General features: G+C 36.2%; 1 protein-coding gene across 1 annotated transcript in view; it reads right to left on the bottom strand.

Annotated features, from left to right (window-relative positions):
• The window catches only part of POLQ (DNA polymerase theta), a 119,072-nt gene that overhangs the window by 38,065 nt on the left and 54,257 nt on the right, over window positions 1-26,750 (bottom strand). Inside the window, exons 16-20 of the mRNA XM_047100357.1 lie at window positions 13,429-16,538; window positions 10,589-10,732; window positions 9,322-9,518; window positions 1,539-1,779; window positions 140-333 (exon numbers count right to left, since the gene is read on the bottom strand). Coding sequence (XP_046956313.1) covers window positions 140-333; window positions 1,539-1,779; window positions 9,322-9,518; window positions 10,589-10,732; window positions 13,429-16,538 — 3,886 coding nt within the window. The remainder of the gene's footprint in view (window positions 1-139; window positions 334-1,538; window positions 1,780-9,321; window positions 9,519-10,588; window positions 10,733-13,428; window positions 16,539-26,750) is intronic.

Raw genomic sequence — 26,750 nt, 5'->3', positions numbered from 1 at the left:
TATTTCCAAAGTTCTCCAATAACTAAAATTTTTAAAATTGATCTTTGTCATTTAGGCAAACACATTTAGGAAATACACACACATACACAAACACACACATCATTTTTAACTCTAAAATTCTGCATTCCCATGATACAACCTCAGCAATATCATCTGAACTGGTGAAGGAAAAACTGTGCCCGGCTAGTTGATAGGCCTGAGTCTCAATCGCATCCAGCTTGGCTTGCATTATGTGTTTCTGACTTTCACATTCTGCAGTACTAAATCCAATTCCATTTAGTTCTAACAAGGCCAAGCAGTACTGAGAGGGCATTTCCACTTTACAGAAAACATCTGGAAGAAAAAACAAGAAAACTAAGACATTAATTCACCAGCTAAACGATTGGATTAGCATCATCACCTAAAAACACATGGAATTTTTCTAGGCAAATTCAGAGGTGCTACCCAAGCAATTCTTCAAGATCCAGTCTCCAAAGCAGCACTCTCAGGCCAACAATGAAAGGCATAAAAGTACTTCCCACTTTTCTACTTCAGCACTAGACCACTATCTTTGTCTACACAGAGGGCAAAAAAACTGGCAATCTTGTGAATAGTCTATATTACAATAAACTGCATTTCTCCCAAGATAATGTTTTTGTTTCTACCCTTGGCAAGAGCAAGAGAGCCAAACTTATTTGCTAAACTGACTAGAAAGAGTTAATCTCCTGAAATTATTTCCAATGTTCCTGGTTCCATGATATGCACATTTGCACAAAGAACTAAAAATGGAGGCTTCTTACCAAAGAAGCCAATGCTCTTACCAAAGAGTAAAGAAAAAGTTTTCTAAAGTAAGAATCAGAGTATTTTTCTATCTACTGATGCTTCTCAACAGAGTAGTCATTCTACATCATTTTTTTCCAGTATGCTTTCTGGAATATTAGTGTCAAAGATACTCTATGAAAAGAGTACAGTTGAGAGACACTGTATTGGGAGTTCCAGCATTTATATACTGCTTTTGGATATTCATGATGCCTGTTAATTTAGTAAAGGCTCTGAGAAGCCCTGAAGCAAAGACTATTTAATTTTGTATTAACTGAAAGTCTGAAATTATTTGACCACAATACCTTGTATCTTATGCAATACTTATTAACATCCTGAAAAGTAAAAATATTTAATGTCTCACCTTTTAAGGAAAGTTTGTTGACCCCTGTGCTGGACAATCCAGACATAGAATTTGCATTAAAAGTGATAAAGAGGGATGCCTGGGTGGCTTAGTCCTTTAAGCCTCTGGCTCTTGAAAACAACTAGGTCGTGATTTCAAGGATTTGTGAGAGGGAGCCCCCCATGGTGGCAGCTGTGCTGACAGCACAGAGCCTGCTTGGGATTCTCTCTCTTCCCCCCTCTCTCTCTCTGCCCTTCCTCCTTGCTGTCTCTCTCTCAAATAAATAAAGTTTAAAAAAAGTGTGATAAAGAGTGATAAAGACCTGTGATAAAGTGTCTAAATATAAAACCAACACCAGTCTGTAATAGCACAAAAATGCCAGCAACATCGTTTTAACCTTGAAGGTTTTCCTTCTTCAACAAAGAATTGAGTTGATTCATAGCGTTGAAGATGAGAATCGACTCCATCGAGGCTCTGTATCTCCCAGAATGTTCAGTGTTGACATTCAGCCCCAGACTCTGAACTCCTTGGCCAGTCTCTATCCCTTCGAGGAGTGGAAGCTCATGAGGAAGAAAACTGGAAACTATGCTGTGAAGAGTTGGCTCCTTAGAATCTGGATCTAGTAACCAGCATGCCACCTGAAAGGGTTCAAAGACATTTGTCACACTTAAAAGGGGAAAATGCTCATTTCTAATCTCACTCATTTTCATGTAATACCAATTCAGTGGCCTTTCTAGAAGAGGAGGAAAGGATAATTATAAATTGTCCCAGGACTCATTTTTGGTACTAATTCGAGCAGTTTTCAAAGAAGGAAAACTTACAACTTTTCATCACTACAATGATGATACAGCTCCTGCTGATATAGTTCTGAAATAGGCTTGAAATCCTAGCACTTCAGATAATTAAAACTTTGTTTCTGAAAATGTAGACGGACTCTTCTCCACTAAGGGTTGATTTTGGCTAAGCTACTCTAGTAAAGATAGGCCTATATAGTTTTAGGTTTTTAAAAATTCTTTCAACATCATAAGAAGTGAGACATAAATGTTTTACCATTAAAACTTCATACTCAAAGTTTTAGAAAGCCTCTGGGGGCTTTCCCCTCAGGATGAGGGCCTGTCACTAGGACCATCCAACAAATCATGACTGCTATTTTTAGCTCTCCTATGAGACTAGACTTGTATTTTCTAATGCTATGTGATCTAGCAGATCAAAACTAAATTGAATTAGGAAATATAAGCCCTACTCGTAATTCTGACAATTACTACCTGACTCATTTACTTCTTCTGTAGCTTAAGAATGTAGTTTGATAGGGGAGTGTGATACTGTGAATTATAATAAGAAATTTAAAATTGGTCTCTGTCGCATTTCTAGGACAGAACTTCTAAAACCCTTGACATTTCCTTAACTATGAGATAAAGGTGTCTCTTGTTATGTTAATGAGGTGACTTTCGGAATGCCCCTAGGTTACCTAAGGATGGGAGCTGGCTGCCAGAGGAAACTCTGTGATTGGAGGGTGAGTACTTTCAGTCTCACCCCTGACCAGCTGGGAGGCGCCTGGAAGGCCAATGGCTAATGATTTAATCAATCGTGCCTATGTAATGAAGGCTCCATAAAATCCCCAAATGACAGGATTTGGAGAGCTTGGAAGTTGTGGAACATGGAGGTGTTGGCGAGAGTGGTGTGCTCGGACAGAGGATGGAAGCTCCCTTTCCCTTCCCACATACCTTACCCTGCATCTCTCTTCCGTCTGGATGTTCATCTGTATCATTTGTCATATCCTTTTATAATAAACTGATAAATGTAACTAAATGTTTCCCTGAGTTTTGTGAGTCACTCTACTTAATTTATTGAATCTGAAGAGGGTGGAGGTCACAGGAACCTCTCATTTACAGCCAGTTGGTCAGACTACAGATAACAACCTGGATTTACAACTGGCACCTGAAGTCCTCGTCAGATGTCCTCAGAAAGGGGGGGGGGGGGGGTCCTTGGAATCTCCAGTCTGTAGTCAGTTGGTCAGGAGCATATGTGTTAATTTGGGCTTGCAACTGGCCTCAAGATAGTGGGCAGTCTGTGGCACTGACCCTTAACCTGTGGAATTTGATGCTATTTCCAGGTAGATACTGTCAGAATTGAGTTGTCGAATACCCAGCTGGTGTCTCCAGCATTGCTTGATGGTGTGGGGGAAAACCCTACAAACACATCAGAACTGGTCTCAGTAGGGGCGCTTGGGTGACTCAGTCTGTTAAGCCTCTGACTTCGGCTCAGGTCATGATCTTTCAGTTTGTGAGTTCAAGCCCTGCATTGGGCTCTGCTGACAGCTCAGAGCCTAGAGCCTGCTTTGGATTCTGTGTCTCCCTCTCTCTGCTCCTCTCCTGCTTGCTCTCTCTCTCACTCTCTCAAAAATCAGTAAACATTAAAAAAAAAATAAAAAAAAAGAATTGGTCTCAGAACACTTTTTTGTTTTTTTTTGGTGTCAGAGAAGCAGAACTTGCTAGAAGGGCCTGGCTCACAGAAACATATGGTTTATGAAGAGAAAGGATAAAAGGGTGGAGATTATGATCCTTTGATAGCTGGATGCTACCTAGTGACCCATGATGTGAAACTGCAGTTACACTATAGTTACTAAAGGTAAAAGCTACCAATGCAATTTAGAAATGGTAGACCTAACCCCCAAGGAGTTGGCTCATTAGATATATAAGGAAATAAAAAATAATAATCACACTAAACATACAATCTCCTGGTTACTGTTATCTGTAATAGCTAAATAAAAGTAAAGTGCTGGGTCTCATCCTGATGCTAAACCAAGTTCAGATTTGGGTCGGTCTGAGCTCTAGCCAGTAGCCTCAAAGTCATCTGTACAGGGGCAACACAAAGTAGCCCTAAGACCTCTGGTCATCATTAAGGTAATCAATGTAGGAGGGCAATACCTACAAACTACCAAAACTAGGGGATACAGTGTGAAGAAGCTGTTTCCCTTTGCGGATCAGTATAATCAGTCTTTTTTTTTTTTTAAGTTTATTTATTTATTTTGAGAGACAGAGTGAGTGGGGGAGGGGCAGAGAGAGAGAGGAAGAGAGAGGGAGAGAAAGGGGGAGGGAGGGAGGGAGGGAGGGAGGGAGAGAGAGAGAGAGAATCCAAGCAGGTTCAGCACTGTCAGTGCAGAGCCCTTTGCAGGGTTTGAACTCACAAACCATGAGATCATGGCCTAAATTGAAGTCAGACACTTAACCAACTGGGCCACCCAGGCACCCTACCTACTATATCATCAGCCTCTTGAGGAACCTTTACCAAAATGGATTAGGAGAGTAATTTAGGAGGGTCTGGTCTTGGATGCTGTAGAATGAAAGGCAGAGGGTTGATGCAAGACCCCACAGCTCACTATAGTATAATCATAGTTGAGTGTATGTGATCCAGACACATGCAAGGTTGTTGCCAAGGAAACAGCTGGCCTGGTACACCGGATAAAAGCCACTGTAAGGTCTGTTTACCCTGAGAGGGAGACTGTCCCTTTTCTCTTATAAATGCCAAGTGGAACACCCCAGATAAAGGAGCTGATATTCTTCATATGCAAGCCATATGGGACTGCTTTATGATAACTGGGATATTTACCCACTGAAATCAGTAGATTTTCCAGGTCACAGTAAATGCTTTGATTTAAGGGGGACCTTTAACCATATAACTGTACTGTTGCAAAACTGAGGGACAGTTTGGGAAGCCTTATCAAAATTACCACCTCACTTCCTCTCATAGGCCTTAGAGGTGATAATAAAAACTTGAGATTTATTAACAAGAGAATGAGAAGAGGCAGGGCCAGAGTCAAGAGACTTCCCAACAGGGTGGAAAATTTTAAAAGGTTATTAACAAATAAGGGGAATAAAGCAAATATTGACAGGAGCAAGAGAAAGAGGAAACAGAAAGGGGAGAGTTACAGGACTCACCCCAGAAGGCTGGAAATCTTTAGATGGTTATTAAGAAATGTGATGAATAAAATGGGTAATGATGGATTAAATAAAAGGTTTTAGTAAAGCACCACCAAAGGTTGGGTGGGTCAAAGCAACCCCCCCTCCGTTAGTCCTCCAACATTAAAGGGCCTCAAACAAGACTGCTCTATTCACCATAATTTGGAGAAATTTTAAAAGCTTGAAGGCAAAAGGTACAATGAGAAACCTGACCAGTGGTTAGGCAGATTAATCAAGTTAATAAAAGGGCCGGGGTACCTTGGTTCAACCTGTCCCTCGGGACTCAAAGCCTTTAGGACAAGAGTAGGTAAAACTGTCAGGAGGTGGAAAAGAGAAGTTTCCAGAACTCTTTGATGGAAGATCCAGGAACTCTGGTACCAAAACCCATTGGTAAAGCCCTGATTTGGGCTACAATTAGATTAAGAGAAATGTAAAAATGTAATCGTTGATAGGCTTATGTAAATTGGAATGTTTAATTATGTGAAGAAGTTGTATCTCCTTTACCTGAATATTTTATGGTAATGAGTTGTTATGCCTGGTTGGGGAACACTTTCCCTACCTAGTTTTGTAAAACCAAAGCCTTTTGATGAAGTCCTAATGGAGGTTATGATTAGAAATGTAAGGGTTGATGGAATTAAGGAAAAAGTCTGTAGGAGAACTGGTATGTTTGAAATGGCTTTAGATGAGGTGGTTGGGTCCTTACCTGATTGCATTTTGGGAATGGACATTATGTCAAACAGGGGAACATGTCCCATAATGAGTATTGTAAAACAGAAGGCATCTAAATTCACTCTTCAAGCAATGTTAAATAGACATGCTCAGTGTGAACCAGTAAGATTGCCTAATCCCGCACAGTGTGGAATAAAGCTCAAGTGCTGGTAAAGACAAACTGTGCAATTGCCCTATGTGGAGACTAGGGCTAATGGCAGAGCTTGTGAGCATCTCATGACAATGACTACTGGGACTTTAAACAAGAGAATTTCCATTTGAGGGTATTTATTGCCTTCTTATCTGACATTATTAATTGATGCTATTTCTATTACTAAAGGATATAATACGATCCTGAAACCTGAAATACCCACAAAGTGTTGGGTGATATCCGAGAACTGCTCTAATGGAGATGGCAGTGCCCAGTAGAGTTCCATAATAAAATGGAAACAGTTTATACAGGATCCTGCTGCCTGGGGAATGAAAAGAAGAGATACTCAAGAGCAGGGAGCCTCTTTTCTCCTCGGCTTGACTCTGGAATTGTGTGAGGAGGAGCTGCTGGATTCCATTGTCACTTGGACAGCGCTCTAGAAACAGTCCTTGACTGACTGATAAAGAGCTGCTAGGTTTGTGGATGGCAGTTCCGAAGTGAATGGACAATATCCTGCTTTGGAAGGCCATCATTCTAATTAAAGAAGATAGAAAAGATCATCCTGGTGTGCTGAATTGCATGTTGTTTTCCTAGAAGTGATGAAAGAATTGAACAGAGCTAGGGAAAAGCTCTGTTTGGGTTTTCACTGGCTCATAAATAATGCCCAATAACTTTGCCAAAATGTCAGTCAGGAAGGCAATGGACACATGGCCTACTAAAGAAGGGTCCTCTTCTGGGACACAGTCCTTATAGAAATTTGAAGGGGTGCATCAAAATAGGACACATTAATGCCTTTCAGAAGAATTCCCTTCTAGGCTAGGAAGGTGACTAGAATCATCAAGCCAATGTCCCTGTATGACCCTGGAAGATGGACACCTGGATCTGTGAAATGAGTGGGCCTGGTTCACTGCAGCAATGCAGAGATGGGCTGAATCTAGACATATCCCTCTTGCACCCTCTGAGGCACAGAGTGCCAAAACAAACTATTCTATCTGCCAATAAGAGGGACCGAGACTGCAGATGGTTATTTAGCAGATTCCCTGTTAGGAAGGTCATGAATATAGCTGGCAGGTGAAATTAATGCTAGTAGCCTTGGAGAGATACAAATGGGTCCAATAGGAACAGACATTGACTCTGGACTGTGCTTTGCTTACCTGATTGTAGGGGCAAATGCTCTGGGTACTATTAAAAGAACAGAAGAAGAAATTGCACCAGTTTGAATGGCTGACTGTTATTTCTTCAGACTAAAGAACACACTTTACAGCCCATAATGTTCAATGATGGGCAAAGAGATATCCTCCTCAGTACTAGTTTGATAGAGAACTGAAATAGGCAATTAAAACATTGGTTGTCGTAAATGGGGGAAGAGAAAGGCAGGAAGAGATGGCTTTTATGCCTTCATGGTATGTGAGTATATGCTCCCACTCAACATGAACATGAGTGGGGCTAAAGGAGTCCCCACTGGATATATTTGTCTGTTTGGATCTGAGGAACTAAGGCGGGGGGCGGGGGGAAGGTGCTAACATACTTTCTTTCCCACATCACCTCAACTTTTTTCCTCTTAGCTGATAATAGGGGTCACAGGACCAGGACTACGGGTATAACGGCTGGAAATGAATGATTCCTAAGCAAGAAACTGTAACTATTCCAAAAGGGGTGAAGGCACATCCTGCCCCATCAGGCCCTTAGGAATTGTAACATAAAGGTTAAAGCATTGAAGGAAAAATAGTAGTTATGGCTAAGTAAATGAATAAATGGGCTTTGTAAGGAGGAAAATCCAATATTAACATCTTAAAAGCCGCTCCAAGCAAGAAATGATATTGTCTTTTAGTTCGATTATGTCAGATACCTGAAAGGGTGAAGCCATATATTGCTGACACCACTCTTACTTTTGGAACCTGGTAAGCCTGCAAAGCTGGGAGACATTTTCATATCCTGCCATCCACATTAGAAACTGGTGAACAGAAACCTTTTAGAGAATATCAAATACGGTAGTTTGATGTAAAAGTTGGCAAATGTTTCTTACAAAAGTGAGCTTTTTAAAATTAATAGTTTAGGGGCGCCTGGGTGGCTCGGTCGGTTGGGCGTCCGACTTCAGCTCAGGTCGCGATCTCACAGCTCGTGAGTTCGAGCCCCACGTCGGGCTTTGCGCTGACAGCTCAGAGCCCGGAGCCTGCTTCAGATTCTGTGTCTCCGTCTCTCTCTCTCCCCCCTCCTCTGCTCATGCTGTCTCTCTCTGTCTCAAAAATAAATAAACATTAAAAAAAAATTTAAAAAAAAATTAATAGTTTATCTTCTTACATCAAAAGTGTTGTGACTGACAAAACTGATTGTGGAATCTTTCAAATAGTTTATGTAAAAAGTACTACAATACATCTGAGATGCTACAGTAGTTTTAATGAGAGGCTCATATTACCCATATTCTCCTTTTGGACTCTGGAACATCAAAATTAAGTGACAACTTTTTATATCCAGGAAATGTCAGTTTAAAAACTACATGGAATTTATCACATGTAAACCAAGCCCAGCCTGAACTGCAGAAAAGGCCAGTATCTTCAGTTTATTTGATATTGCCTTTGAAAATCTTTCCCTAAAAAAGCTAAAGAAACTAAGAAATTTATCCTATTGATTTATCCTATTATTGATTATATTGCTAATAACAATCAAGTAGTATCATATATCAATTCAAAATTAATATTCTATACACCTCATGTATTCAGTATCAATAGGGGGAAAATGATATTCCTTTGAAAGCTATGATACTGTAAATAAATGTCATATGAAAATGCATTATACTGTTTATGTTACAATAATGTAAGTTACCCTTTCCTTGATAACTCAGAGTCATCATTATGAAAAGCATATCATGCTTTGCTATTATTATAAGCAAAGTTCACAGAGGCTAATAAGGTGATTTGCCCCTATGCTAAATGGCCCTAAATCTTGTCCTTTTAGATGGCTTATTATCTACACATTTTTCCTATTTTCTGCCTCTATACTCATGGACATCTGAAACAACCTGCTACCATATATTTAAATCTGACAATTCTCACTTCATTTCTAATTTACTATGAGACAGAAAACTTAAAACATAACCAAAATAAAATTTTTTTAAATCTCTGAGGAAAGATATGAATTTTAGTGCTTAGAATTTGTGGAATCACTGTTTTTATCTACATAGAGGTATTTTGGTGCCTAACACTCTGTTCTGGGTGAATGAGATTACTGGATAAAGGAATGACTACTCTGAAAAATGTAAGCTTCATTGTTGGAGTTAAATAAATACCAAGTCATTTAAGAATTAACACTACACATTAAAAAAGTTTTTTTAAGTATAGTAAAAAATAAATAAGACATGAAACCTTAGGATCTTCATAACTTTGTTCCAAGGAGATACCACAAGACAGAAGAAGAATTTTATAGCTCTGGATGAAGTCATAGATGATAATAGAACGTTCTTTATCAGATTCCTCTTGAAAGCAAGACAGAAGATACCACATTCTGTCTTTCACAGTCAGGCTTGGATCCAGAGAAGGTGGGACCAAACTGGAACTAATTTCTTTAAAAAACAAAAAAACAAAAAGGCTTAAGGCAAAAATTACATGCATTCATTTGAAGCAGCAATCTTTAATAAAAAGACTGAAAAAAGACTCAGAAATCTAAGGGTTTACTTCCATGTAACCAATAACTCAGCATGACCTTATTCAGGTTATGTTGATCATATAGATGAAGTGTTTCATATTCTAGTGTGTATGCTGCTGAAGCAAGCACGAAGCTTCATATTCTAAAAATTAAGGCTTATGCTATGTAATTTATATTGTTCTATTTAATTAGGTGGGAGACAATTCTAAATATGAAGATTTCTAAAAATAAATTTACATTTCCCAGAATAAGGAGTTAAAGACAGAAAAGGGTGTTTTGAAATGAATTTTAAATGAACTCCTTAAAAAGGTTTAGTATGAACGTATAGTGTTACATCTTAAAAAAAAAAAAAAAGTACTCAACATAACACATTTTCCCTCAAAACAACTGAAAAAAATTTCATGCTTACTCAGGAACACACACATTGTATGGAATTCTTTAAAATGTTTACTTATTAATTTTGCTCCTGTCTAAAACCAATTATGTCAGGTACATAATGCAGCAACTGTAATCAGATCACAAGGTATTTCTAGATCATATCCTCCCTATTCCAAAGACTTCTACAAAGGCTGTATGATTCAACTATTGTATATGTTCAGCTTATCAGTGTCACTAGATAAGTTCCAGACACAGTCAATGACAGGAAAAAAGTCTGAAAAGAAACTGGTATGATCCAATCTTCAGAGCAATCCCCCTAAGATATCCAGGGAGTCCCTAAGGCTCCACTCCACTACCTCCAAGAAGAAAAGATAGTATTAGTAGCCTATGTGATAGGTAGAGGGGAGTAAGAATAGTACTTAAGACATTCATTCTAATGAATATATGAAATAATGTACACATGTGCCACTTACCCCCCCCCTATTTTTTTAATCCTAAAAATAAATTCTAGGTAAATATCAGGAAATTATTCTCAACAAAAAAGGCACTATCCTAATAGAGATTATCTTAAAAATTATATGGTGACTTAATCAAATAGTGATTACTTACCAGGATGCTTTTGTTCCTTCTGCAGTGAAAAATAATAGGCATCTCTTCCACCCCAGCACACTGCCAGACCAACCACCAAGATGTCATCACAACCTTTAACAGGAACTCCATCATCTCTAATAGGGGTTTCCTGAGGTAGGCTAACTAAATAAATCAAAAGTGAAATAGTTAAAAATCTCAAAATAAAGCCATTAAACTGAATGTTAAAACAATGATAATGATAAAAAAAAACTATTTGGCAAAATTTCCAGATCCCCATAATATGCATTATTTGGATGGTCTTTTTAAGGTATATGTAAGATCTTTCTAGGCTTCCCATCAATTAAGATAACTGTCACTTTGAAAAATTTATCAAAGATATCTTAAAATATATCTATAATAATAACTAAAGTGGGTATTAACTAAATTTTTTAAAGCTACATTTTGAATTGCTATAACTGAAACAAATAAAGACCACTGGTATACTATAAAAATTTTGTAGTGAACTCAGCAATTCTTTTTTTCTTTTTAAATGTTTATTTTTGAGAGAGAGAGACAGAGACACAGAATCTGCAGCGGGCTCCAGACTCTGAGACGTCAGCACAGAGCCCAACACAGGGCTCAAACCCATGAGGTGTGAGATCATGACCTGAGCCGAAGTCAGACACTCAACTGACTGAGCCAACATAGGCACTCCTGAACTCAGAAATTCTTAACACTAAGAAACTTCAAAAAAATCAAGTATCTTACTTCTTGGTGAAGAATCAGGTATAATTTTGTATCCAGAGTCAACATTTTTTCTGAAATAATGGATCTCCAACTTTACAAATACAGGTCAAGAACCAGTCTAATAACTGGCACACAGTTAAATTTAAGTGAACAATTTTACCCCTCTTACGGCTCAAAGAATGTGCTCAATTTTATATTTGTTGAATGAAAAATGGAAAGTACTAGTCAACACAAAACATATATAAAACTTGTCATTAACACACTTGCTCCACGACCTAAGTGTTCATCTACAGACAAATGAATAGGAAGATGTGGTATACATATACAATGAAATATTATGGTGCCATAAAAAGGGATGAGAACTTGCCATTTGAAACATGGATGGACCTACAGGGTATTACACTAAGTGAAATAAGTCAGACTGAGAAAGGCAAATACCATATGATTTCATAAATAGAATCTAAAACAAAAACACATAAATGAATAAACAAACAAGCAGAATCAGACCTATAAATACAGAGAACAAACTGATGGTTACTAGAAGGAAGGGGAGGTGGGGGGTTGGGCAAAATGGCTAAAGAGAATGGGAGATACAGGCTTCTAGTTATGTAATGAATAAGTCATGGGAATAAAAGGCACAGCATAAAGAATATATATAGTCAATGATATTGTAATAGCAATGTATGGGGACAGATGGTAGCTATACTCATGGTGAACATAGTATAATGTATAAACTTCTCATATCATTATGTTGTACACCTAAAACTAATATAACATTGATTGTCAATTATACTCAAATAAAAAAAATTAAAAAGAAAAACATGTGTTCCATGAATTGAAGATCAGACAAACTTTTATGAACAAATTCATTCATAAATACAGAGATTTAAGAAATCTGATCAAATCTTTGATTTCTACAGCAGGTCATCAAGCTGACTACAGCTATTCCCCAAGATACAGAATCCTTACTGTCATGAAGTAAGACAGGAATATACATGCATGGCATTATTTGGTTCAATTCTCTTAAAATGTGGAAGGGCTCTGTGAGGATTTGGGATCAACATTTTGGTATAGAATTCATGAATATCAGTAAAGGTTATAAGTCTACTTGAGGTAAGTATTGAAAAATATAGTTAACATACATTGTTAAAAATATAGTGCCAATTTTCTATGTACTTTTGTGATTATCTAAGTAGATTATATAATACAAATTAATTATTTTAATTAATTAAATAGAAAATAATTCATAAGCACTGATGATTAATAAAAAATGAGATACCAAAAATGGTGATCCATATTCAAAATATATTCGTTTTTAGAAACTTATATTCTAACATTTATATATTATATAAAATATTATGTATTAAATATAAATTTATATGATTTTTTAAAAGAAACTTTGCGTTTAATGGTAAAGCTTAGCACACTCCAGCACCAGATATGGGCTGGAGTTGAAGCAGCAGAGACAGGTAGATGACCTCCATGAAGCCTCGTAAAGTGAAAAGAATAAGAAAGGCAACAATTAGCGCCATGGCCTGACACATGGCAAAACCCAGAACAGAACTGAAGAAATGCTGCTGTTTGAGAGCCAGGTTCCTGATATACCCAATGATCAAGCTGCCAAAAACTATCCCAGTGCTGGCCCATGTACCAGCCACAACAACTGGGATGGCTGCAGCAGCAATAAGCTTGGCTACTATGTCCATGTCCTGAGAGACAAGACTGCTATAGAACTCCCTTTGGACCACCTAGTGTGGGGAGCTACTGTGGCAAGGCTGTTTAGGGATTTCTGACTTTTGAAGAAAAGAGGCAGACACAGGCCTGATTAGACCAGAGCTATAACAGCAGATCAGGGCCACAGTAATAAGTAGTGCCTTAGAGGTCTGCATTATTTCAGTATCCCAGCTTGACCTTTTTTCTCAGTGCTCAGTTCTCACACCCTGGAGTCACCCATCACTTATACCAGATGGCAACTATTATTAATCTAGTTGCACTGAACAATAAGCTGTTCTACAGGTAAACCCATATAGAAGAAATTTTAATTAAATTGGAATAAATTTAGTACATTCATCCCAATTCACTATTTTACATATAAACATGAAAATATGAAAAATTAAAGAAAAAATTCTTACCTTGCTTAAACCTACCACCAATAGCAGCATTTTTAGAAGACCTCAAATTACTGATCTTTTCACAAGCCAGTGAGATGGAAAATCTCTTTTTGCACTGCCACTCCTTAATGAATGTTTGAAAGAGAATTTGGTCACTTGCTACATCAATTATGGCCAAGCTTTCTGGGCTGCATGAGGCTGCAGTTAACTGCGATCCATCCTGTGACAACTGCAGTGAAAAACTTGTGTCTCTAATAGGTCTATCCTTTTTTAAACCATCTCTACTCTCTGAACTTAAATCTTGGTTTTTAATATCTGAAGATGAGCCAAATGAGTAACTTTTACCAAGCTGTAAAACACTATGCATTTTCTGGAGTTTTACAGAAGATGTTCCAAGAATACTTGGAACCACTAGCTTAGAAGCAGATGCTGGGATGGGTGTAGGAGGAATGAGTCCGTTATCATCAACTATACAGCTCTCTTTCCAAGGCAAGAGGGATGAGGTTTCACCATGAAGGGCACCGTTCTCCAGTGCTCCAATCTTGCTCTTTATTTCAACATTAGGGAAAAATGAAATTCCCGGAACTTGATTTGGCTCCAAATTTGAAATCACTTGTTTGCCATTTAACTCCATATTTTCCCCTTTTAAACTAGACAAGTTTGTAGTGGCTAATTTTTGCTTTTCATTTTCTAGAGGACTGGACACTTCATCTAAAATTCTTTGCAATCCTGGACTTAAATCAAACGATGCCCCTGACCATATGAGCGATTTATTTTGCCCTATCTCAGTTAATTTGGATTTTTTAGACTTTTCATCTTTATCTCTTCCAATTATTTCTCTTTGTGAATAATCATTATTGACAGTCCCTGGATCACTTAGTTCTAATGCTGTAAGAGACACTGCGGTATTATGTTTCTCTTGGACAGGAAATATATCTACATTGTCCAAAGCTTCAACCATCTGAGCAGAATCCAACTCTGAAAATATAAGAGACTCCTCACTGAAACAAGTCAACTGTTGCTGATTATCTTGATTCTCATTCATATTTGATTTTCTAAGTTGGCCCTCTGGTTGTAGACACAGAGAATGACTGAAACAGTTTGACATTAGTTCAGAAGAAAGGGGTTCTTTTGCTTGTGTATCAGGTGGTTGTTCTTTCACTAGGTAATCTTCACTGAAACTGTCAAATAGTAAGCTATCACTCAAATTCAAACTTGTTTCAGGAGCTGGTAGACATTCTACTTCTACACCAGTGGGAGGTGGTAGTATAACTGGTTTCAAAGCTTCTTGTGTTTGATAACCTTGAAGAAAACTATTTAATTGAGAGTCAGTGACAGAAAGTTCATTCCTTTTAAAACAAGGGCCATTTTCCCTCAAGAGTATTGGAGAATGAAAAATTGAGCTTTCTGGAGTCAGGACATCAACTCCATGTGAACTGGTGCTTTGTTTCACAGTATCTACAGTCTTATCCTCCAAATGATCTATATTTGTCACTCCTGGAGAATGTCGTTCACCAGGAAAAGTAATATGAATCTCATTCTGAAAAGAGATCACTGAGCTCTGTTTGTCTAAACTCTTCGGCATTGTCTCTGTTGCCAGTTTGGCATCCTTTGCTCCTTCTTGTTTGGCATTTTCAGTTGCCATCTGTTGTATAATTTTCTCTGACTGAGTATCCAGGTACAAACTATCTTCAAATTCACAAAGAACTAAACCTAAGTCAGAAACACAATTATTTTTAGTTTTGTTTGCTGCATAAGCTTCCGTTTTTTCTTGTATTTTAGAGGGATTTAGAAAATCCTCATGCTGGCCTCCTGATTTACCAAATGCTCCAGTTGGGGGATGTATTCTACTGAGTATCTCAGTGCTGTTTATATTATCTCCTGATACCTGAAAATTATTTGATTTATTTTCCTCACCATTAAACTTCATAATTCCACACTTGATAATACCATTTGAGTCTTTATTTATATAACTACTGCCTATCTCACAGGGCATTTGTCTCTCTAATATTTTTTTCTGTTTGGTATAAGTGTTTGTTTGTTTATCAGACTGTTTTTCTGCACACTGGTTAACTGAATGGGTGTCATGGTGTTTTACATAAACATTCTGGGTTTTTGAATCACTTTGTATCATCAGTACTTTGTTTATTTTTTCTGACTCAACAAAAGCTAGTGCTCTTCCATTTTCACTAACTGTACTAGTGGGATGACAAGTCACTTTTTTACTCTGGGATTCTGTGATAAAATGTTCCACAAGAATATTGTTAGTTTTTGTTTTGTTCTTTGAACTTTGTTCTGTTTGTGATGAGAATGATGCTTTGCTGTATTTTCCCTCAGCACAGTAAGATACATTTTTAGCAAACGGCTCTGGACTTCTAAATTCCATATTCTTCTCATCTAAGGTAATTGAGTCTTCACAATAAACAGGATTAGACATAGTTTGTTCCTGTAAATCAATTCTATACATCCCAGTGTCTTTCACAGGGCTACTATCTCTGGATTGTGTTAGATGCTTACCACGTTTCCAAGATCGAGAGGCAGTACTCATCTTTTCTGAACTGAAACTCAAAGATTCTTTTTTTGTTTTCTCAAATAAGAGAGTTTGAACAACATTCTTAGTGCTTTTTTTCCCCTCATTCAGAGAGGTTACTAGCTTTTCTTTACTTCTGTTCAAAGAAGCCCGTTTTCTTGCTCTGGAAATGGAATGTACTTGGGATTCTTGATTCCCATTCTGTAACTTGTAATAAAAGGAATTTCTATTCTCTCCACATTTAACTAAATCTTGCATTGTAGTTGGTGAATGCTTAGCAAAAGAATCATTAAACACTGAGTTACTTTTTTTCTTTGATATTAATCTTTTACAAGATCTCTTCGTTTGGGGTGTAAGTTTCTGTTCCTTTACTTCTGGCTCACTGCTGGTCAATGAGTGTGTATTAGAATTTAAAAGGGAATATGGATTCCACTGCACTCCCATTTCAGCTAAATCCTGCTGCAGAATCCTTTTGGCTTCTTCTACTATAAGGGCTGCTGCTTCCCTTTCAGTTAAACCTTTTCTGCCAGTCACCCAAATATTTCGCATATTCCGACGTTCTTCAACTGCTTCCTCTTCCTCATCCACGGCCTTTCGGGCACTAAACAAGGATATAGAAAAAGAAATAAATTAATGCATTGATTCATTCATGCATACAGAAATATTTATTAACCACTAAACTGATCTGTCCTAGGAAGTGAAGAAATAGCACTGAACAAGAGAGAAATACATCTGCTTTCTAAGAGCTTACATTTTAGTTGGAGAAAACAGAAAACAAATGTTAGAATGCATTCCATATCAACTGATGATAAGAGTTGTGAACAAAAACGAAGCACCAGGAGGGGATGGCTGGTTCTGCAATTTTCAGATACCAAAATTAGGGAAGGCCTCACTAAAACAGATGAAGCAGAAACTTTTTTAAAATAGTGTCATAAAACTTTCATTGAAACAAATCCTCCTATGTAATATTAACTCTAGACAAAATAGTTGAAGGAAATGGAGAGTGACCAAAAGAAAGGAGAAACAACTGAAAGAGGGTAACTAAAAACTTGGATAAAAGCCTGGAGTTTATTAATTGACAGAATTTGAAAAAGAGCTCAGAATAATTACAGGAGGTATAAAATGAATGGAGAAAGTCCAGAAATGAGATCCAGAGAAGGAAAACCCCAAATTCTCCATATAAATCTGTTCAAATATCTAGCTGACCTCTAATCTATGCAAGTATGGGTTGACTCTAAGCAGCCAGTTAAAAGTCTAAACTGAACAGAGATTTGAGTTACTGTCCACTATAGGAAGACAAAGTTTAGAGTTTGAGTTCAGCCAAGCTAACTAACTGATAAAATATCAATGTTCTTCAGCGTAAAATAATAGATTCTACACCCTAAAATGCCAAACATATACATAATTGAAGTACCATAAAAAGAAAAAATACAGCATGAAGCATAAAAACTATGAAAGAAATAATGGTCAAGAGACTTCTGTTTCCAACAAGACTGGTGTAAGAGGGACCAAGTTAGCCACTCACCCAAAACAACTAAAATACCAAGGCTAGCTCCTAAAAGATGTTGCAGCTTCCATTTTGCTCTCTTATGTCACTTAGTCTAGAGAAAGCCAACCATCATGGCATAAGGACAACAACAGCTCTATGGAGAAGGTCACATGGAGAATTGAGCACCAGCTTGGCAGTATGTGTGTGTCATCTTAAAAGCAGATGCAACTCAACCCTTCAGATAATTATAGTCCCAGCCAACAGCTTTACTACAACCTCAAACCAGACCACCAACAAAGATGCTCCCAAGTCTATGACTCATAGAAACTTTGAGTTAATAATTATTTCTGTTGCTTTTAAGCCACAGAGTTCTTTTAAAACATATTTTTCAAGTGTCTTTATTTAAGGACTCTCTACACCCAATGTGGGGCTCGAACTCACAACCCCAAGATCAAGAGTGACATGATCTCCTAAGCCAGCCAGGTGCCCCTAAGTCACTAAGCTCTTAAAATAATTTATTTCACAGCAATAGTTAATTAATTGGCCTATTAAAACTATCCAACTTCAAAGATATAAAAATCTCAAGGTCTACATATTTAGAAGGAAAAAAAAGAATTATATTACCATCAGAATTCTCAAAAACAGCATGCACAGCAAAGAAATCATTTTCCTTAAACTTAATAAAAGAAAAGGTGGACCAAAAGTCTATATCTAGTCAAGATGTGCTTTAACTATTAAGGTTATAGAAAAGCAGTTTTACACATACAAGAACTTAGGGAATTCTATACGATATTAGCCCTCAAGAAATCTATTAGCAGGTAAGTGTAATCCAACCAAGAGAGGACTAAGAGTACTTCAGCACTAAGACTGATGGTAAGAATATGAATAAATAAAAATGTAGATTATATTAGTTTTCATCTCTACATCCTACAAGGGTAGGGACAAGGGTGGAAAATTAATGTATAAATGTTATACATTGAGACAAACAGAACTAATGCACTTTTTAAACGGAGGGAAAAGGAGAGGGAAAAAGAAAACTAAAGTAAGCTCAATGTCAATGACTGTTGTTCAGGCAATAGGTAGGTGCTACAGGATACCATTAAAATCTTGACAAACCAGGGGTGCCTGGCTGGCTCAGTTGGAAGAGCATATGACACTTGAACTCGGAATTGTGAGTTTGAGCCCCACGTTGGGTGTAGAGACTACTGAAAAATAAAATCTTAAAAAAAATGTTTACAAGCCAGATAATAAAAAGTACACAGGTACGCGCTAGAACAAAATACACACCTGTCTAAATTTAAAAGTAAAACTCCAAAGAGTACTCTTAAAGGTAGACAAAGAAACATAGTAAATACACAATACACATAATTATAAAATAATTTAAGAATTGAAATGGAACATTTTAGTTATATCAATAAATGTGATGGGATTAAATCATCTATTAAAAGAAAGACTTCAATTTGGTTCAGAAAGTAAAACACAATTACAACTCAGTGTGGTACATAAAAATCATACCTAAAACCAAGTGATTTTAAAGACTAAAACTAAAGGGATGGACAAAAAATATCCTAGAAAAATGGAGCAAGAAGAAAGCAGTGAGGGCTATTTTGCATTAAATATAACAAAAAGAGTAAAATTTAATGCTAAAAACAACAATCATAGTAAATATAACATTACCAGTCATATTTACTATGAGTATTTACACACCAAATAATAAGCAACCATTTTTATGAAGCAAATATAAGAGATACAAGGAGACACAGAAAGAAGTGTACTAATAATTAGTAGACTTCAATAAACCATTCTCATTAAAACACAGATCAAATGTTGAGGAGGGTAATAAATAAGAATAAAGAAGACCTAATGAACATAAGCAATGAGGGTGACTTTTTATGAATATATTTCAAACACTTTACCTTTGTAATACAGAACACATCTTGTTTGTATTGATCATATATTAGCACACCAAGAAAACATCAGTGAGTTCCATGAAGTATATGTGTTATAAATAACACGTTAGATTGATGTGCAATAAGACTAGAAATTATTTTAAAAAATAAAAAAAACAAAAAGCACTTCCACCTGGGCAAAAGGAAACCATGCAAATTACATTTCTAACAAATAAAAACAAAATCTCTACATATCATAATCTATGGGTTATATTTAAAATAAAAACCACAGGAAAACTCACAGTACTAAGTTCATAGTTCTACACTAAGAATACAGTATTTTTTTTTTAATTTTCTTTTTTTTCAACGTTTGTTTATTTTTGGGACAGAGACAGACAGAGCATGAACGGGGGAGGGGCAGAGAGAGAGGGAGACACAGAATGGGAAACAGGCTCCAGGCTCTGAGCCATCAGCCCAGAGCCTGACGCGGGGCTCGAACTCACGGACCGCGAGATCGTGACCTGGCTGAAGTCGGACGCTTAACCGACTGCGCCACCCAGGCGCCCCTAAGAATACAGTATTTTATTTATCAATAAAAATATAAAAGTCAACAAATTCCTAGTTCAACAAAAAAATCAGAAAAAGTACAAAAGAAAACAAAAGAAAGCAGGAAGAAGGAAATGTAAAATTAAAAGAAGAGATTAATAAGGTACATTACTTTAAAAAAAAAGCCATAGACCTAGACCTAGGTCTAGATCTAACTGATTTTTAACCAATTTAAAAAATAGATAAACCACTAGCTAACCTAATCAATAAAAAATAGAGATAAAGTAAAATTTATAAAATAGCAAATGTCAAGGAAGGAATAACCATTGAAATAGAAGGAATACTTAAAATTCCTAAGAAACTAATTCACAAATCTCTATAAAAATGTATTTGAAAATCCAGATGCAACAAATAATTTTCTAAGGAAATACAGATTACCAAAATTGACCCCATTCAAGATAGAAAGCTTGGAGAGACTAATTTCTGAAAAAATAAAGTAGACAAAGTGATCAGGAAACTAACCCATTGAAAGGCACCATTCAACATGGTTTCATACAATAATCATATAAAAACTTCTAGCAGTCCCAAGCCTCCCTAAATTATTGCAAAGCACTGAAAACAAAAAATGCTTCATAATTCTTTTTCATGAGGCAAGTCTGATACCAAAACTGATAGCAAAACTTGAATAAAAATAGTGCAAAAAACCACACAATGCAAGAAAACAATAGGCCAATATTATTTGTAAATAACAATGCAAAAGTATACTATATCAAATATTAGCAAATAGAATCCAACATCATATAATAAAATAAGATGACCAAATTAAATTTATTCCATAAGATTGATTCAATATTAGGAAACCTATTAATATAATGTACCATGCTAATAGATGAAGGAGGAGGAAAAAAAAAACTATGATAATCTTCAGGAATACTGGAAAATGCTTTGACAAAATTCAATACCCAATCATGACAAAAATATTCAAGAATTATGTATTTCTTACATAAATACACACACACACACACACACACACACACACACACACACACCATAGTTCTGAAACCAGTATCCTATTGAAGCAACACCAGAGGCATTTCCCCTAAGATCACAAACAAAGCAAAAATGCCCAATATCCATTACTACTATCCTTACTACTATTACTACTACATATTAGAGATATCAGCTAATACAATTAGATAAGAGAAATCAATTAAAAGCATACAAATTCTTACAGAAGTAAAATAACTATTTGTAGATGATGTGCCAACATACCTGGAAAATTCTAGAGAATCAATGATAAAAGTAATTCAAACAATAAAAGAATTTAGAAAATAGGATAAAAAATTATACAAAACAGCCTTCATATACTCTAATAATAACTATGTAGAAGACATAATAAAAGAGAGCAACCAATTAAAATAACAATAAATATTAAGTAGGAATAACTTTAACAAGAAATGTATAAAACCTGTGTGAGCAAAACTTAAAACTTTTGAAAACCTATATGAGGAAATCTTTTGAAAACTCTTAAAAATCACAAAGACTAGATCAAATTCAAAGAAGTTACCTATCCTTGGATAGGTTGACACAAAATATAAAGATATCAATTCTAAGTTAAATTTCAATACAATTCCTATAAAATATCAACAAGCACTTTAACTTTCATATGGGCAAATATGCAAGAATAGCCAAAAAAAAAAAAATACTGGAAAACTATGAGAGGAAGTGTCCTTCCAGAGATTAATAATTTATAATTTATAATTAAAAGTATTTACTGGCTCATGAATTGACAAAAAGAATAGTATATAAAATAGAAACTACAGAAATAGACCTAATTATTTATGGATATTTGGTATATGACAAAGATGGCATCTCAAATCACTAAGTCAAAAATAAACATTTTTATAAATGGGAGCCATTGGATAAAAGACAAAATTTGATCCAGACTTTATACTATACACAAAATTAAATTCTAAATACATCAGGAATCTAGATGCAAATCTACAAATACTAGGAGAAGACATGAATGAATTCCTTTTTAATTTCAGTAGACAAAAGTTTTCTAACTATGACAATTCCAAAGCAAAAAAAAAAAAAAAATTGACAAAAAAAATCAATAGAAAAGTTAAAATTCTGCATGGCAAAAACAATGTAGTAAAAGTCAAAAGACAATTTATAAATTTTGAGAAAATATTTGCAATATACATAAAAAATAAACAGCTAAGAACTCTAATCAATTTAAGAAGAAAAGATTCTTTTAAAAGGAGAAAGAAGGGCACCTGGGTGGCCCAGTAGATTAAGCATCTGACTCTTGATTTAGGCTCAGGTCATGATCTCAGGGTCCCTGTGATAGAGCCCTCTGCACTGACAGCATGCAGTCTGCTTGGAATTCTCTCTCTGCCACTCCCTTGTTCTTTCTCTCTCTATTAAAGTATATAAACATTTAAAAAAAATAAAATAAAATAAAAAGGAGAGGGAAAAGACCAAACTCAGTAGAAACAAGAAAAGACATAACCAGATAATTCACAAGGATACAAAAATATGATCCTGAAACATATGAAAAGTATCCACCATCATTCACAATTGGAGAAATACACATTAAAACCATACTGAGATACTATTTCCTATCTATCAGACTGGTGAAATGAAAACTCTAACAATGGATTCTGTTTGCAAGGCTGTGGCATAATAGGCCAGTGAGAATGTAACCTGGTACAACCCTTCTGCAGGGTAATCTGGAACTAATAAACCTACATAAGCACTTACCTTTTGAAATCTCACATCCAAGAATTTACTCTGAAGAAACATTACCAACAATGGAAAATACATATGCATAGGTAATTTATTGTGAATTTTTGTTAATGGCAAACTGAGACAATCAAAATGGGTTTTCTGGCTCTCATGTACCAAGTACTAAAAGGAAAGGGTGGCCAGGTGTCAGATATACCAGTTTCCATTCAGAAAATTAACATTAATACAATGCTATCTCTTATCTATACACCTTATTCAAATTTCATCAATTGTTCCACTTACATCCTTGTTCTAATCTAATCTAGAATAAGGTGGTACATCTAGTTGTCATGTCTCTTTATTTCCTTTAATTAGAAAGAGTTCCTCAGTTATTGTTTTTCATGACCTTGATATTTTTGAAGAGTATTAGACAATTATTTTGTATAATGCCTCCCAATTTAGGTTTGTCTGATGTTTCCTTACAATTAAATTTATGTTAGACATTTTTGATAAGAATACTCCAGGAGTAATGCTGTGTCTTTCTCACTGTGTCACATGAAGAGGTATGTGACGTAGATCTGTCCTAATACTGATGTTAGTAATATTGATCAATAAAGTTCTGGGCATTCAGAAAAGGTATAATCACAGAAATAGTAGCCTTAGCATAATACATAAGTACAAATAGCAACTAGAATGTAAAGAGAAACTAGACCTAGAACTTTGCCAAATGGTGGGGGAGCTGCCGGAACCCTTTCCATGTCAGGAGGGGCTGCAAGTGCCACAGTTTATGCTCCCTCTCCACCTTGATAGTCCAGAGAGAAGCAGGGTTCAGGTTCCCTAGCTGGCCTACCACTTCAGTAAGTTCCAGACCCCTAGCCCACACCAGCCCCAGCCATCCCACCAAAGTAGCACCAGTGTGGTGCCCACCAGAACACCCCTGAGCAGTACTCACTGTAACTCCAGCCATTACAGCAAGGTGGCACAGGCATAAAGCACTCCAGACCCAGACCCACACTACTTTGGCTCCACACAGTTTACTAACACACTCCAGGACTCCCTGGCCCACATCCACCTTAGTTCCAGCCACCCTGACAGTGCATCCCTTGTGTTAAGTGTCCCCAGAACACCCCAACTTGTAGCTTTAGCTGTCCTCCCAGGGTACCCTGTGGGTGGGGAGTCCCTAGACAGCCCTGGCCCATGCTCACTTCAGCTTCAGCTATCCTGCCAGGGATCCTCTCATGGAGAGCCCAGGGAATGCTCCAACCTTCGCCAACTTCAGCTATAGCTCTCCTGCCAGAGCACCCTCTCTATGGAGAGCTCTGGGACCACCTGGCCCAAGCCCACTTTAGCTCAAGCCATCCTACCAGGGCAGCCCAAATATGGAGTACCTGGGAATCCGTGCCCATGCCAGCCACAGTTCCAGCCAGCCAAAGTTATCCAGTATACACAGAATACACAGGAAATGACATACATAATACCTTTCTTTTAAGTTTAGAAGTAGCTATTCTACTCAATTCAAAGGAGCAAACACAGAAAGTCAAGCAAGATGGGAAGACAGAGGAATATGCTCCAAACACAAGAACAAGACAAAACCTTAGGAAAAGGACCAAATGAAACCTAGAGAAACAGTATGCTTGATAAGCAGTTTGAAATAATGATCTTAAAGATCTTCACTGGACTGGAGACAAAGGTGGAAGAACTCAGTGAAAACTTCAACAAAGAGTTAGAAAATATAAGAAAGAATCAAAGCTGAAGAATACAATAACTGATATGAAAAATACACTAGAAGGAATCAACAATAGGGGATGAGAAGAGATGATTAGCAATCTAGAAGACAAGGTAATAAAAAGCACTCAAGCTGAACAGCAAATAGAAAAAATTTTTTTTTAATGAGAATAGGTTAAGGATAGGTTAAGCAAACTCTGGGATGACATCAAGAGAACAAATATTCACATTATAGGGGTCTCAGAAAGAATAGAGAAAGTAGGAGGCAGAAAATTCATTTGAAGAAATAACAGCTGAAAATTTCCTTAACCTGGGGGAAGAAAACAAACATCTAGGTTCAGGAAGGACAGAGAGTTCCAAACAAGATGAACTCAAGGAGTTCCACACCATGATACATAATTAAAATGTCAAAGGTTAAAGATAAAGAGAAAATTTCAAAAGGAGCAAGAGAGAAACAAAAAGTTACATAGAAGGGAAACCACTTATGGCTATCGGCAGATTTTTCAGCAGAAATGTTGTGAGCCAAAAGAGAGTGGCATGATATATTCAAAGAGCTGAAAGGAAGAAAACCTACAACCAAGAATACGCTCCATGGCCATGTTATCATTCACAACCGAAGGAGAAATTTAAAAAAGTTAAAGTTCATCATCACTAGGCTACTCTTAAAAAAAATGTTAAAGGGACTTCTTTATGTTAAAAAGAAAAGGCCATAATCAGAACTAAGAAAATTATGAATACAAAGATGTAAAATATGAGAATACATACCTAAAACGGAGGTGAAAAAATTTTTAGAATGTGTTCAAATTTAAGTAATTGACTTAATATAGACTGCTGTATAATTAACATGTTATATATAAACCTCATGGTAAAGACAAAACCAAAATCTATAATGGGTATACAAAAAATAAAGACAATCAACTAATACAACAGAAAGTCATCAAAGGAAAGAGAGCAAAAGAAGAAAAAAACTGAGAACTACAAAACAACCAGAAAACAATTAACAAAAGGGCAATAAGTACATACCTATCAATAATTACTTTAAATGTAAAAGTAGGTCTAATGCTCCCATCAAGACATAGCATGGTGGAATAGATTAAAAAACAAGACCCATTTGTATGCTGCCTACAAAAGACTCATGTCAGACCTAAACACACAGAAATTAAGAATGAAAGAAGAGGAAAAGATATTCCATGCAAATAAAAGCAAAATAAAAAAAGCCAAGGTAGCAATACTTATATCAGACAAAACAGACTTTAAACAAAGGTTGTAATAAGAGACAAAGGGCATTATATAATGATAATGGGGTTAATCCAACAAGAAGAAATAACATTTGTAAATCTCTATGCACCCAACATTAGAGCACCTAAATACATAAAGGAAATATTAACAGACCTAAATGGAGAAATTGACAGTAATACAGTAATAGTAGAGGTCTATAACATCCCATTTACATCAATGGATAGATCATCCAGACAGAAAACAAAGGAAACAGTGGCTTTGAATGACACATTAGACCAGATGTACTTAAAATATCCACGCACAACATTCCATCCAAAAACAACGGAATATACCTTCAATTCAAGTGTACATAAGACATCCTCCAGAACAGATCACACGTTAGACCATAAAACAAGTCCCAGGAAATTTAAGAAAATTGAAATCATATCAAGTATCTTTTCTAACCACAATAGTATAGAACTATCAATCACAAGAAAAAAACTGGTAAAAAGAAAAACACATGTAGGCTAAACAGCATGCTACTAAATACCATGCTACTAAACATCCAATGGGTCAATGAAGAGATCAAAGAGAAAATCAAAAGATACAGGAAGACAAATGAAAATGAAAAGACAACAGTCCAAAATCTTTGGGATTCAGTGAAAACAATTCCGAGAGAAATTCATACAGATACAGGCCTACCTCAAGAAACAAGAAAATTCTCAAATAAACAATCTAACCTTATATGTAAAGGAAATTGAAAAAGAGAATGAAGCCAAGGTCCATAAAAGGAAGGAAATTAAGATCACAGTGGAAATAAATGAAATAGAGATTTAAAAAAATAGAAAAGATCAAGGAAACCAAGAACTTGTTCTTTGAAAAGATAAAATTAATAAACCTTTAGCTAGACTCATCAAGAAAAAAAGAAGAGGACACAAATCAATAAAATCAGAAATGAAAGAGGAAAATTAATAGCCAACACCACAGAAATACAAAGACTTATACGAGAACATTACAAAAAATTATGTCAATAAATTAGAATAAATGGATAAATTCCTAGAAACATATAATCTTCCAAAACTGAATCAGGAAGAAACAGCAGCTGAACAGACAAGACACTAGTAATGAAACTGAATGAGTAACCAAAAAACTCTCAAAAAACAAAAGTCCCTGACCAAATGGCTCCACAGGTAAATTCTACCAAACTTTTAAAGAC

This window comes from Lynx rufus, unplaced genomic scaffold (assembly GCF_022079265.1).
Source record: "Lynx rufus isolate CCGP_SWC_20201006 ecotype Redwood Valley unplaced genomic scaffold, mLynRuf1.p SCAF_5, whole genome shotgun sequence".
Taxonomy (NCBI): Eukaryota; Metazoa; Chordata; class Mammalia; order Carnivora; family Felidae; genus Lynx; species Lynx rufus.
Note: the sequence above shows the minus strand (reverse complement) of the source record. Positions and strands in the feature narration are given on the sequence as shown.